Genomic DNA, 15,578 nt, shown 5'->3' with positions numbered 1-15,578 from the left:
AGTAGAAGTAGATTATGTGTCTTTGTTGTTAGTTTTTCTTTTTCTTGGTCTGGTTTGTTGCTTTTGTTACCCGTTAGTTAACACGTATAAAAATAGAGTTTTTAGATTAATGCTAAATGTACACTTTGATTCAAGCAGTAGCTTTGGATGATTAATCTTTCAGAGCTTGGGTGATGTGTCTTTGTCTCTGATACCGCTTTTTGGCTGTAAAATATGGATAATTAGATAGTTTTACTAATGGTGAAACGTATGGGACCAGATTTATTTTTTAAACTATACAGCTCTGTGATTTAAAATATTGCTGATCAGGGCTAAATTTGGCAGGACAAAAACTGAAATAAAATTACGTCACAACTGAGAATTCCCCGGCTAAGAAGTTTTGTTATATTTCATTTGCCTCAGAAAACAAAAATAGGAGCTGGGAACAGGGTAAACCCAAGTAAAAGGTTTTTCAAAAAAAATAAACAAGGCTAAGGTTCCAATATGGTGCCTGCCAGGAAAGCTGTTGTTTTGTTTGTTGTACCTCTTATAGATGTCCTTTAAAGCTGTACTTTCCGCAGGCAAACTCTGGTCTTTAATTGTTCGGTTCAGCGTTATAGCTGCTACATGTAACTTTTTATTTTTAGGTTTTAGACACACTCTTACAACTGTGTCTTGTAAAATAAAAATGTTTGATCACCGCTTACTGTTGTTTATGCGAGCAGCTGCCATATTGGATCCAAAATAAATTCTCCAACTTTCTGAGGGTAAAGCCTGACTATGGTGGCCATAACCGTTAATTTTTCCAATTGGAAGCAGGGATTTCCGAGTTCTGCTTGCAAATGGAATAGAACATTAGTGTGGGACTGGATGAACACCTTTAGGATTTAGGTGATTAAATATATGATTTAAGTTTTTATTAACCAACGGTGGGCACTCTGACTGATGACAAATAGAAAAAAAAAACTCTATCATGTCAAAGAGGGAATACTATTTGAAGAGAGCTGCTCTAAGGCACCTTACCATTGATTTTACACATTTTGGAAGGTCTAATGTCAATGTGCATCCTTGATTTCTTCAATTCCTAATGCCTTTAGGTGTTTAAAGAGGTTACGTTTTGGATAATACTCATGAAACCCATTTAGGTTCTTTAATCAAACAAATGGAAAGGCACATCATCTTCAAGAAAGGATATACAGTGCTTTTCAATAGAATAAATGTTCTTTAAACCTTTTAAAATTATGTAACATAGTGAGTGACCTAAAAGTTTATTTTTTTTTATAAAAGTGTGAAAAGTGAGGTGTACATTTGCTTGCAACCCCCTTTTCTCTGAAGTAAATAACATCAAATGAAATCAAGTGCCTTCTGGATTCAGGTAATTAGTAAATAGAGTCAACCTAATTTAATTTTAGCCTGAATCCAGCTGTTCTGTGAAGGTCCAAGTAGTTTGTTTCAGAACATCTGTGGAAAAAACAGCATCAAGAACACCAAAGCAGCACTGCAGATTGCCACGATCCTGGTGTGTCTTTACTAGAGGGTGTGGCCAATGGTTGCAGAGTGCACACCTGGCTGACACCTTCTCATCAACCGGCTGGAGTTTAAAGGAGCTGTGAGACAAACCCTTGGCTCAATCAGAATACCCTTATAGAGCAAGGTCTCTTTAGCCAAAGCAAAAGTGTGTCAGCAGTCGCCATGATAAGTGCTGTCGAAATAGTGCAGTCAGTAAGTGAGGAGGTAGGAAGTTTGTTTGGCTAAGTGCCCACCTCTAATTTCCTTAACGAGCAATCACCATGAGAGTTACCTTCTGGACAAATATAAACAGTCAGTTCCGGCATCTTCAGCGGTGAAATTTGCTGTTGTAATGTGACAAAATGTGAGGATTAGACTTCGTGTTAACGCCAAACATTTAGTCATTGGCTGAAGGTAAATCAGTTAAGCATGTTGTATTGATTTGCAGCAACTGGAACGATGTCCAAAGTCACCTTTATTGATTGTGACTTTAATACATCAGGTTACAACAATACTACAGAAAAATACATCAGTGTATGAGATATTTTCAAGCCATACTTACTTGATGTGACTCAGCCAGATTGCTCAAGTGACATTTTAGAGCTGGATGAAGGTCGGAGAGTAATTTTCTACAAGGGGAACTGCATATTTTCCCTAACTCACTACTATACATAGCTCTGTGGAAATAGGAAAATCACTGTCAGCTTCTCAGCTTGGATGCTTGAGGCGGTAAAAAAAAAACAGTCATACTGTAACAGATTTATTCCAAAGATAGTCAGAATATTGGCAAGTTGGCATCATGGTGATGAGTAGGGGGAGAAAAGCAATTTGAGACTTAAAATGTTTTTAAGAAACGGAGCAGGACAGCACACTACCCCAGTTTTAATCTCTTTACATTGGTTACCACTACATTTTAGAGTTCATTTTAAAATTTTAGTCTTTACTTTTAGAGCCCTGAGTGCCCAAGCTCCAGCCTATAGTACCAACATTTTACAACTATATTCACCTTCTCGTAGTTTAAGATCCTCCAGCCAAGGGCTGTTAATGGTTCCACAAACTAATTTCAGGACCAGAGGGGATCGGTCTTTTAAAGCTACGGCCCCCAGATTGTGGAATGTGTTGCCTTTATCTTTATGCTGTCATGACTTTAAGAAGCATTTTGTTTTAACTGGTTTTTAACTAGTTTTTTTTTAACTAGTTTTCCGGAATGATGTTGCATTTGTGCTGTTTATCTTTTTATATTTTTATTTGGTGTTGTTTTATGGTTGTTTTTGTTGTAAAGCACTTTGTGGTTTTTATCCAGTGAAAGATGCTATATAAATAAAGTCTACATACTATAGTTGAGTACCGTAAGAATGAAAAGACAGACAGAGATGACGAGTCAGACAAATGGTTCAGAAAAACTAACAGCATCCTCAAGGTAAAGCAATGAACTGGTAATGAGTGGTGACAAACCCTGGCAGAAAACCTGCTTGAGGAGTGCAAGTAGAGCAATCTACTGCAGTTTTAAGGTAACTGGCCAAGCTACAGACACACACGCACATTTTATTGGCATTCCTAATTTGCAATCGTCATTCAGTTCAGGCATCTCAGAATGAGCAGGATGAAGGTTTCTACATGAATGTGAGTCATGAGTGAATGCACAAGGTATCCATTAGAATTTCTTTTGGGTTGAATCACTCCCAAAACAATGGGTCTCCCCAAACTGTTGGAAAAGGAAGCAGTGCCATTAACAAGTTGGGGGATGGCTCTTTTCCATTATTAGCAGTGGAGGAAGAATACTCACAGCCCTCTTGGAGGTCTTAGAAATTTTAAATGTAGAGCTGTAGGGTTGATACATTCGTTCTCAGATTGTCATGTTTAATTTGAAAAGAGTTTCTTATAGTTTGTCTTGAGGGATATTTTTTATGCATAAAACCACATCTCTGTTTCATTATCGCCTCAAGAAGAAAGCATGGAAAATAAACATTTACTGCATCTTTAAGGAAGAAGCTTCATACCACCTTATGATAGATAACTAACCCCATTATTGGCCTTTAGTTGAGAGGGCATTTTTGCTGGGTCCCCTACATAGTTTTTATCAATTATATCCAAAAACACCAGAGGTTGAGGATATGGTTGATATGGCTCACTACCCAGGGCAGCATGGTCTGGGTAGTGAGCCACAAACACTTGCAATTTTTTCAAATCATTCACGCTGTCAGTTTATTAATTAACAAATATGTTCACTAAAAATACGGTTGATATCCAATTTACAGATTCTGATTTGGTCCTTACTTAAAAGATAATTTAACAGATTTCTTAAAGAAAACACTCGCTGTCTCGAACTTTCAAAGCTGCAGCCAACAGTTGTGCTAATGGTCTAACCATTTTATGTTGGGGTGGGGGGAGTTTTAATGGCCCCTTATATAAAGAAAACATATTACATATACCTAATGCAGAAATATATCTATCTATATATATATATATATATATATATATATATATATATATATATATATATATATATAAATAATTTATTTTTTTAGTTACTCTAATATTAAATATGTTTTGCACAAATATTTTCTGAAAAATTACTTCTGCCTGTATTTTAATGTTTTGGGCCCCCCCTCTGTCCTGGGCCTAGGACAATCGACCCGTTTGCCCCCCCCCCCCCCCCCCCCCCCCCTCAGTGGGCGTGGCTGACACAGTCCAATCAGTCAATTATTTACATTTCAATTTGATTCTAAAATGAGGGTGATATTCAAGCATGAACCATAGCTGCTAAAAGTTTTCTTTTAATAGTTGCATTTTTTTTGTTTTGTCATTCATAAAGACCATTTTGCACAGTGCATGTCTAATAGTTGTCCTGTCAACAGACTCTCCTACCTGAGCTGTGGTCCTCCACAGCTCCTACAGAGTTACCAAGGGCTGTGTGTCCGGTGTGTGCTGGCTCACTCCTAACGGCTGCTTTGTGGGACCTGAGCTCCCTGGCTCTGTTAGGGCCCTGATGGGGGCGGCAGAATGCCCTTGGGCATTGGGTCTGCTCCGGTGTAGCTGGCTGCCGGTGGCTGTCAGGGTGATTCCTGGGGCTCTCTTCTGCTCTTTTCTGGGATGGGGGAGCCAGCTATCCCTGTGTTGGTCCTTCTTGTGCACCTGTGCTCTGGGGTCCCTTTAGGACGTCTGGGGCTCTGGTCTTCCTGTTATCTGTCTCTGTACTGTGGGGAAGTGGGTCTTTGGCGCCTCACAACCATTATTGAGCATTTCTCTTATGGACAAATCTTACATATATAAGCACACTCTCGTACAGATACACTTCCAGGGTTTGCCTCAGTGCATTATAAACAAGGCGGGCCGCCAGGCTTAACTCACGCCCCCCTGCCAGGCCACGTGTCGTTTGTTTATTTTAAATGTGTCGATGTTAGAGAGCGACATAAAATGGTCCGAAAAGCTCCAGGTCTAAACAGCTAACACGCTACCAGTTATTTTCTTGACGCACATTACGGCAACGCGGCGGTAGTGACACAATGCTCCCTGCACTTCACTCCCCATATGTCCACATGCCTTTTTCCTTCCACTTTACAATAACGCTCTACTTTATAATGGTCTACCACAAGATATCAATGAAATACATTTATGTCTGTGTTTCCATCTACGTATGTGTATAAAGTGAAAGGCTTCAGGGTGTATGCATAGTTTTGCAAGGCACCTTTTGTGTTAATTATGAAACAAAGCACGAAAAATAGTCACTTCCTAGGTTTACTGTGAAATTTTGGTGCCTACAATATAAACAGTATTGTGTTCTCAGTAAATTACCACATATTCAGATTAATTAGAGGACAAGTAAAGGAGAGAGTCTCAAACTGATCATAATGAACTGCCCAAAAAATACCAGATTGTAAGGAATAAAAATCACAACCAGTGCTAGTGACGTGCTAAAATAAAGCCCTCTCTTAAGAGACTCATTCTGAGCAGTCTGAGCTTGAGAGAGACAGAGTGACCTTGACAAAGCAGAAACGCCTCTATAAAAAGCCTATGTTCATTCATGTAAGAATGAATTTGCCCACGTCAGCAGCATTGTTGCCTATTATTCTTAAGTTTGTCATGATTCAGAGCCTGGTTGCAGAACCACAGTGTCTATGATGAAGGCTGTTCATATTTTCAGTGAGCTCCAACTCTATGTGACTGTCCCTCCGTCTTTCCGTCTGAGCATGTGCAGAGAGGCACTGCAGTGCTGCACTGTGCAAAGAGAGAGAGACAGAGGGAGGAGAGGAGGGTTCTCATTGCTGTCCCATGTGTGCAGAAGCATTTAGAGAATAAAAGAACATATTTGTGGGTAGTCCTGTGCTGCAGGCCTGCATGGTGAGGAATCCATTAAGCATGAAAGGCTTCTTGTCAATGTCGGCAACCCACAAGACAGTGAATCACTTTTCATGGCACATATTGTAATTCACCAGTGTACGAGAACACGTGTTGTATGGGTTGTTCTCGTGCCAAATGAATATGCTGAGTGTGTTTGGTAAAATAAGCCAGGTCAGGTTTCTCCAATGCTAAATTTCTGCTCTTACAAATATCTCATTGGGTTCCTTAATCAAGAGAAACAATGGACAGGGCTTGCTTTTCTCCCCATGCTAAACCCCGTCCTCTTGCATTCCTTCTTTAAATGTTTTTGTTGTCCGATGTCATTCAGTGCCGATGGCTGTCTCTGTTTTAAAGATATTCTCCCTTTGCATTTGATATAATAAGAATGGCGGTTTACTGGGCAAGTAAAAGGAAAAAGTGGCCTAAACAATCCACAGAGGTGTGAAAAACTAATTTCTGCATTTTTCAGACAGATCGTTACACTTTTAAAGACATCTCTAAAAGCAAGGTCATCATTAACAGTGGTGAAAAGCATGGAAAACATCTTTTTAATTCTGCTTTTTACCAACAACCTAATATGCAGAACAGCATAAGAGTCTTTTTCGGCATTCTAAATGAATGGATCACACGTCGCAGATAATTATTTTAGATTTCTGTTGCAAAAGATGTGAGTTGTGTCTCTCGGGTCCTCTTGCTTTTGTGCAGAGTATTAGACCGACAGCATTAGTCTGTTTGTTGCAGGCATGATCTCTCCCTGCCTCTCCGGCTGCTGAAGCATCAGAACAGGTGGAACATAAACGGCACAGCAAGTGCAACTCACAGTCGTGACGCACGCTGGTATTTCTAAAAAAGCTGTCATCCATTTTGTGGCCAATGATGACGATAGTGGCGAAAGAAGGGGTTGGTGGTGGTTGGGGGGGGGGTGAGATCTGTTGGCTGAAAGGGCCATCAAGTGGCCAGGAGCTGAAGTGCAGCCCTCCCGAGCAGAGCTGGAGCAGATAGTAGAGGATCTGTTGTAATGAAGCCAGCAGACCAGTGAAACACCGCTTTCTCCTGCACTGAAAACGGTCACGCCTCAGCAGGCCCTTTCAATCGGACTCCAGGTGTCATTTTCTACCAAATGAATCTCCAAGAGGTACAATTCCCACTGTTCAAGAGTATATGTCTTGTAATTGGATCCATTTTATTACCTTTCCCCTGTATAGGCACTGACTAATGCTGTGTCACTAATGTCCAGAATTGAGTTTAATCATGCCTCACTGCCCTCCCGGATAATAAAAAAAAAAAAAAAAAAAAATTGCCTAGGTAGATGTAAGCCACACCACGGTCCTCTTGTTTCACGAGGATATCTGTTACAGACTCTTCAGTGATTCTGCTGTAATGCCACCCTGTGTTCCTGAGAAACCGAAGAACTCTCCAGCTCTCCAGGTGCAGGTAAACACTGAAGGCGCGCAGGCGATGGGGCCACACTCAGGGCAAGGTAACTCATAAATAAGGTCTGCAGTATCTGAGAGGTTTTTTTTTTTTTTTTTTGCCACACCTCTTAGATACCTTGACCCAGTAAATGAGTGTTTGTAAAGGTGGTTCAGGAGAGCATGAAAGTAGCAATGTGTTCTCCTGCTCATCATCATGCTGCCTAATATGTTGTTACCCTAGAATCTGTCAGAGTGAGAGGAACTGCTCTCCCCCCGCAGAGCTAAGGGGCAGCTTTTAATGAACGTTGCTTTAATTCATAGGCTGGCCACATAATCAGTTACGTTTCAACGTGATAAGATGAAACATATGCAGAGCTACTGGGACTCAGGCTAAAAATAGTGTGTTTGTCCTGCAGTAGTTTGGTAGATTTTTTTTTTTTTTTTTTTCCTAGATGCGCAATTAAATCACAAAGTCTGCTATTCTCTTTCAACACACTGCTTGGCATTTCTTTTCTTTCTTTTTTTGTGATGACTTAGCTGATATGATGTTCTTGCCATGGTACCGTTGTTGGCATACTTTGACAACATGGCTTTCTGCCCAGGGCAACACAGCCATTTTGGGGAGCTAATGTTTGTAACTAATGAAAGTGATTATTTGTTCAATATTTCTGATAAACAGCATAGTAAAAATGTTTTTTTTTTCTTTATTTCCTGTATGGGACGAGTGTGTGTTTGTGTTTTGTTGCATATGAGGCAGTAAAATAAGACGTATGCCCAGGGTGCCACTCATGCAAGTATTGCTGCTGTGTTCTTGCAGCAATTCTTGGAACCTCATTTGACATCACAATTATACAAACAAAAATACACTCTAATATAATCATATCTTCTTATTACTGTAGAAAGACTAATCTCAAAACAGTTTTGGAAATTAAATCACAGCAGTGCTTACTGCATATCAGATTCTGTATTTTCAATTGAAATCTACAATAAATACCTGATTACTATTTAAGAATCTTTGCATTTGGTCTTAGCTCCTCTTCAATCATGCAAGACATTACATTTTTTTTTTGTTTCAATGTCTACAGTAAAAAAACAAATCTAAATAATTTTCCACAAGATGTATGTTTTTGACACATTTCATTGACTGGCACGTACGTGTGGAAGGTTTTATAAAATCTCTGAAAATGTCTCGTATTTTTGCAGGTGTTTATAGAAAATTAATCAGGAAGCTGCAGCTCATTCAAAATGCAGCTCAATATCCCTGCTAAAGTCTTAGATAATGGCAGGGAAACTGATCGTATCCCACCAGTCACTGAATCGCTGCTCTTTGTAAAAAGATTACATTTTAAAACCATGTTATTGATCTATAAAACACCAAATGGTCTTGAACCTGAATACATCTCAGAGCTACTTTTGCATTTTTTGAATCTTGGCTTTTGAGGTCATCAGATAGAGAGACCTGTTCGTCCAGTGTCCTCAGCACCGGAAGTAAACAAGAAGAGGCAAGGCAAAAAAGGCAAGGCAAATTTATCTGTATAGCACAATTCAGTACAAAGACAATGCAAAGTGCTTTACATGATTAAAATATAGCAAAATAAAACAGAATAAATCAGAGGCAATGTTTAGTTTCAATGTTTCTTAACGCAGAATCTTTGAGTAAATCTAAATGTGCATAACCAGTTTGCTTCTTTAAAACAGGGCTAAAAACTTTATTGTTCAATCCAAATGCCCTACAAACACAGAAGCTTAATTAAGCTGGTTATCAAACACATTTATTTCAGTTGTTTAATAATAATAATAATAAGAACTTTATGTTTTTGTCTTTGTTAATTTCCTTTGTTTTTGATGTGAAGCACCTTTGTATTTTTATTACGTTTGTTTCACGTCCCCCTTTGCTATTATTTTCTTCTGTTTTCTCTCTACCTTGTTTTATTCTTTCCACCTTTTCTTTTGTTCCGTTAATTAACACATACAAGTAACTTGCCTGAAGTTGTGAATTTTACAGTAACAGTAAAGCTTTTTTTCTGTCTGTTTTCTACGTCATGCCCCCACCTCACTCAAACCTGGGTCTAAAAGCCTCATCATTTCCTTGATTTTTGTGCCCAATTTCTCTCAATGCGCATCCCCTTCTCGCGCGTAATAAGAACGTAGCTGCTATTCTATTTACAGCCGCGCGAGGGCAGCAAAGATCTCCATGACCAACAATAATTAGGAGCGCGTGTTTGTGCGCGCGCGTCCGTGGGAACTGCTCGCCAAATAGTTTTTAAAGTTTCTCTGACAGTTCACCCTCAAGCTGAAGGTTTGTTTGTTTGTTAACGTGTCCCCCACATAATTGGGGGGAGGGGGGGGGGCTGGTATTTCCTAGCATGTTAAACTTTTTATAGATTTATTTTATGTATTGCTGCACACAACTCAAATAAGTTTTGGTGGTGACATCAAAAGAATTAGGCAACATCTGAAGTCCTGTTGTCGGAGATTCACCATGGCTGTGTGAATGGGAGGGTCTGCCTGCCTCCTTCCCAACTTTACACGCAGAAGTTGAAGCGGCGAGGAGGCAGTCGCTCCGAGCGTGGACCGTCGACAGACCGACGTCATGCTGCTGAAGCCCAACAGGAGTCCTCTCCTGCTCACCGTCACCTGCATGTGCTTCTCCGGAGCTTTGCTTTGGTCTTACCAGGAAGAGGATGCCAGTGAGGGGTAACTGCTTTTCGTCATCAGTTTTAAACTAACGGAGAAAAAATAATAATATATTGAGCTCAGATCAAAACTCTTTCTATATATTTTTTTTCTTTTCCAAGGGAGAAATGCTCTGAGAATAACATTTCAACTATGAAGTACCCCTGCGTGAAGTCGGACGGAGAAGTTACGACGTGTTACAGGTACACCAAATTAAATTTATGTGGTAAAAGTAGAAAAAAAGGTGTAAGGCATATTGATAATGTTAACCTGGAATATATTATAATAAATCTGATCAAACATATCGCTCGGTTGTTAATTAATTTACATATTATTTCAACCTTAAAATATTCGGGTATTATTATTAATTGGCTCAAGTAACAATAAAGCAAAAGAGACAAAAAAAATATCAGTCAGAAAACAGTGAATACATTTCTTCAGAATTGTGTTTTCACAAACAAGTTAATCTACATGCTTTATGCACTTATCATGTGGTACTATTTGTATTCAAAAAAATATTTAAATCTCCATTAGAAGTCTGCTTTGTCGTGTAAGGGCATCATTATTAAAAACCTGTTGTTGTTTTTTTTCACAAAAAAGGAGAAAAAAACCCCCTGTTGTGCTCTGATACTTGGGAGTTTTTATAAACAACGGATAAACCTCCTGTCAGAGGCTATGGTTCAGATTGTTTAAAGCTAATCTAGCCTCAGTGCTCACAGCCTCACAGGCAAAATGAAAACTCACTCCTATTAAGATGTTCTTTTTTTTTTTTTATAAGAGATACTTGGAAATCCACTGACCTCATGGAAAGTTTAGGATTTAAAATGACTCGCATGTGACAAACGGTATGGATTTTGTTTAAAGCAGCCCAGTTAAACAAGCATTAGTGTTCATGTTTTGAAAATAAGCCTTCCAGTAAGATTAATCATTTGACTAAAACAAAAGCTCCAGAACTGCTACTGTATCATATCCAAACCGCTTCCTTAGATTGGCTTTGATTATAAACTTTTGAGGATGCTGTAACCTTGTTTGGGGCGGCTGATGAATGGTCAAACGGAACGGGATACTCTATTTACAGACTCGTTGTGAGTTATGCTAAAAGGCAAGTGTGTTTTCGCTTCAGAAATACACTCATAAAACATAGCGAGCAAATTTCAAACATGTTTCAAAGATCTTCATTTATAGCAAATCGACGTCCTCGGGTCCCATTTAAGGGAAGATTTTTTTTCCAAGCTAAAGAAAGGGCAGATTCTCGGGGATCTTTTTCCCTTTTGGGTTTCCTTTTGCGTTGCTCAACTGACCTCTGGCCACGGCTAAGTGACATCCTGTTTGATCTTCTCATCTAAAACACGCTCTTAACATAATGATGTTGGTTTATGGTTATTGGCTGCAGTCACAAGCTGTTTCCCACACTGTTTATTTAAAGAAGAAAAACTGCTTCTGCTGAAAGCCATGATGATGTCTCCCAGGGTGCGTTTCAGGTCACCTGCACAGCGTGAGCTGGAGACTAACCCAACAATCCCCTGCATCATCAGTTAAAGGATCTTATGCAGGGCACCAAAAACTCAAAAGCGGGCCTTGACTTTGATCACATCTATGAGGAGACATCATACTGTTTCTGTAGCAGAACTAATGTGACTGGGCATTACTTAAACAAGATTTAAGTTGGCAAACTTACATTTCTAAAAAAAATAAAATGCTGTGCTTATGGTGCTCATTAACTTGCACAGTTATAAAACCTATTAAAGACCTATTTCCAATTACGTTTACCCCCAGATATAAACCCTGAAATTTGTCACAATTTGTTACATTGCAACGATAAAACTCAGTGTATTTTAGCAGCATTTTATGTGATATATCCACACAAAGTAGCAAGCCATTGTAGAAGAATGACTGTATGTGGTTTTAAAATGTTTTAACAAAGGAACAAAAAAAACAAAAACAAAGCTGTTGCATGCTTTTGTATGCAACCACGTTTAATCTGATACCCCTAAATAAAATCCAGTGCACCCAATGTTCTTCAGAAGTCACCTGATTAGCAAACAGTGTGAACCTGTCAGTGTAAATCTGCTTGTTCTCTGAAAGATTTACGGGTTTCTTCGAGAGCATTAGTGAACAACCAGCAAACTACTCACAGAGCCCAGTTCAATCCATCATCTGGAAAAAGAGTATTTTACAGCTAACAACAAACCAAAAACACGGTCATTCACCTTAGCTAACTGGCTGCGCAATTAGATCCTTAATCAGAGAAGTAAATCAGAGAAGATGCTCATATTAGCTCTGGAGGAACTGAAGAGATTCTGGGAGAATGGTAGTTGTGTGCTTTATAAGTCTAGTCTTTATGGAAAAGTGACAATAAGAAGAAATAAGAAATCCCATTTAACAGTTTGCTAAAGGCCATGTATTAGACACAGCGACCACAGAGCCAAGAGGTCCGTGGTCACATTGGAGGAGCTGCAGAGATCCACAGTTCAGGTGGGAGGATCTGTCCACACGACTTCTGATCGTAATGCAAGGTTAAGTGTTGGTCCTGCACTCTACAAATCAGCTGAAAAAAGTTTATGTGTCTGCTTGCTTCCACCCACCTGACCTAAATGAATGGATGATTAAGAGGCTTCTGCAGCACTTGCTGGCATACAGAGGAGTTCATGCAGTCATTTGAAACAGGTGAGCTGGAACAGAGACATGTCTAAACACACAGGACAGGGGTCCCTTAGGACCAGGGTGGGGAACCACTGATGTAGTCAAATGAAACCAAATTTGGCCTATACACGAAAAGATTATGTGTAGGGAGAAATGTGACAGTGCACATAATTAACAGGATTGAAACATGGTGGTGGAGGCATTATGCTCTGGGGATGCTTTTCTTCAGCTGCGGTGGGGAAGCTGATCAGAGTTGATTGGCGATGAATACATGGCAATCCGGGGAAGAAGATCTGGAAAAAGACTTGAGATGGGAGTGGAGGCTATCCTTCAAGGAGGACAACACCCCCTAAATGCACAGCCAAAGCTATAACTGGATGGTTTAGATCCCCCGTTTTCATGTGTTAGAATAGCCCAGGCAAAGTCCAGACCTAAAAATAATTAAGATTTGATGCCAAGACCTGAAAATGTAATGTCTGTAGACAGGCTTTATCCAGTCTGACTTATTAGTCTGTAAAGCTGACAGAATTACCCTCCAAAAGACTCGCAGCTGTAGTTGTAACAAAAGATGCTCCCACATAGTAATGATTCAGAAAGCGTACACGCATGCATCACTTCTCTGGTCTGTCAGAACAATAAAATACATCAAAGTTTGAGGACGTAAGATGATAAAATCAGAAGAATTTTCAACTGGTGTGAATTCTTTTGCAAGGTACTGTTTATCGGTGCCAGTTTGACTGCCTCTGAAATTAGCAGTAATGGCTGAATTTTCACTTCTGACGATGAAGATGGGGATGATAATGATTGTTTTTAGTCACCCAGCAGTTTGTGTTGAGCAATTGAATTTATTCGATTTCTGGAGGATGTGTTGCTTCGATAAATCAGTTTTAGAAGTTTTAAATAGACAGCGCAAAAGACACATGCTGTGATATGTGTTACGCAACAGTGTGCAGAGCTTAAGGTTTCATTCTGGAGCTATTTATCATGTTGTGAAAGGAAGCAGAGGAGACACCAGAGACTGGTGCCAACTCAGGCCTCTTCTTTTGGACCGTTTCACTTATTTCACATAGAGATCATTCTGTTTGGTTTCTTCTGTTTTAAAGGCCTTATGTGCAGCTAGCAGACTATCTGCCTGTATTCACAGTTTTACAGACCATGGAGGTAAATGTGCTTGGCTCAAAAGTGAGATGTAAAAAAAAAAAGAAAGAAAGAGACTTGTGGGGTTTCTTTTCCAAACCTACTTAAATCACAAATTCCTGTGATTGCAACATAATACTTTCCTTAAAACCAGTGACGGGTTTGATTAAGATGATAAGCTGTGAGCTGTTTGTCGCACTTTGGCAGCGCTTTCTGAGCTGAGGCCTGCTGCGTGTTTGCAATGAATTGCCCAGAGATCAGTTTATGATCATTATTTACAGTAGTGTGGCTTATCTGCATAAAGATTTTTGTTTCTTTCCTTTGTCGGTCTGCTGGTAAGTGCTGGTAATGCTAACTCTATTTCATGTATTTTTTCCAAAACCACAGTCCCTGCTCCATAAACCCCATTATATTCTAGGTCCAAAGACCCTTTTTTGTGGTTTATAACAAAACACAAGATTATCAGGATTACTGAATAGGCTAGATGCCAGTAGTAAGAGTAAGATTTTATTTCACTCCATCTTTGTTGGCCCTCAAATTCATCCTAGCATTTATCCTCTTAGCTAAAAATAGCCCTGCTTTTTTTTTTTTCAGAAATGAGGAGAATATACTTCATAGTGAATGTTAGAAAACAGTAAGTCTTTGCACTTTTATTGCACCTTTTTGGGCTAGTTCCCAAGCCTCTGACAATTTAGGATGAGAGCCAGATCCAGCGTGTTAACCGTCTTCAGGACTGAGGAACATTAATAATCTTTGTTTATAACCTCTCCTGTGACCAGAAGGTACATGAAACATTGATTTCACTGATTTATTATGTATACACTGTCGGCCTTAGCCATCCTGTGAAGGAAATGCTTGCCTGGAGGAGAACCAGGACACAGTCAGAGTCAGACGTTTCTCTCTAAACCTCCTTGACAATTACACATAATTGGTGTTCAGCATGTGTAATTGTTGCTTTGTTATTGTTCGAAACAGTTATGGAGGTACTAAATATTTTGTTATGTTTCATTTGCACTCTTTGTCATAGGAACCTTGGAGTTGTGGTTTAAGGGGAAACAAGCCGATAACACACTGAACAATGGGACATTACAGTAACACATACATTCCTGTTGATTTCCTTATGGACATCAGTGCATCCTTTAACTCTAAGCTTTGTTTTTCAGTTAACTTGGTGTAGTTCAGAAATGTATTAAAGAAACCAAGTAGATTAATTTGATTCATAGTGCTTTTCCCACGTTGATTCAAGCAGAGAAGGAGGCCGTAAAGCTCCGGTAGAGCGATCACTTAAAACTGGTTATTCATCTTGGCCACAAGGCCTGAACTCTCTCTTGTTTCCTTTGGTTTCATAAAATCTGTTTTTCACATTAGATTTAAATTTATTCCACACCTTGGAGTGGCTGTCTCAGCTGGACTTCCTCTCAGTGTACCAATTCAAATATTGTTCTGCATTGGACACTACGTCGTCTTATTTTTGTTTTGTTTTTTGCCGTCATCATTCCTCTGGTGATCATAACTCTATAAAAGACATTTTGGCAATTCTGAGGGAGTTCAGCATGCCCCGGTTAGACTGTGTACAACTCTTGGTCTACAGCATGTCTGATGATGATACAAATGTTCTGGAGGAAAAGAAAGAGTGGGCCCAGATTTATAGAGAGTATGTGTCTGGCATCCTTCAGACCAGGTTTTTTTTTTTTTTTTTGGAAAGAGGGTCTTCTATGCAGGGCCTTCTGACATGATATCATGAAACAAAAGCCTCACTCAATTATTCCTTCATGGACAATAAGTGATGTGATAGGTCACTTGAATAGATGCCGCATTCTTTTTTTTAACTTGAGTGTTTGTTGTGTCATGGGAAATTAAAAGTGAATTCATTAAAAG

At 39.4% G+C, this 15,578-nt stretch overlaps 1 protein-coding gene across 2 annotated transcripts in view; it reads left to right on the top strand.

Moving 5' to 3' along the window:
* Nucleotides 1-9,646: 9,646 nt before the first annotated feature.
* The window catches only part of ccbe1 (collagen and calcium binding EGF domains 1), a 57,752-nt gene continuing 51,820 nt past the window's right edge, over nt 9,647-15,578 (top strand). For both annotated transcript variants that reach the window (XM_012868944.3, XM_012868943.3), the window contains exons 1-2: nt 9,647-9,941; nt 10,043-10,123. In XM_012868944.3, the coding sequence (XP_012724398.2) occupies nt 9,838-9,941; nt 10,043-10,123 (185 nt within the window). In that variant the 5' untranslated portion in view covers nt 9,647-9,837. The remainder of the gene's footprint in view (nt 9,942-10,042; nt 10,124-15,578) is intronic.

Source organism: Fundulus heteroclitus, chromosome 8, assembly GCF_011125445.2.
Source record: "Fundulus heteroclitus isolate FHET01 chromosome 8, MU-UCD_Fhet_4.1, whole genome shotgun sequence".
Taxonomy (NCBI): domain Eukaryota; kingdom Metazoa; phylum Chordata; class Actinopteri; order Cyprinodontiformes; family Fundulidae; genus Fundulus; species Fundulus heteroclitus.
This window is presented reverse-complemented; position numbering and strand designations above follow the sequence as displayed.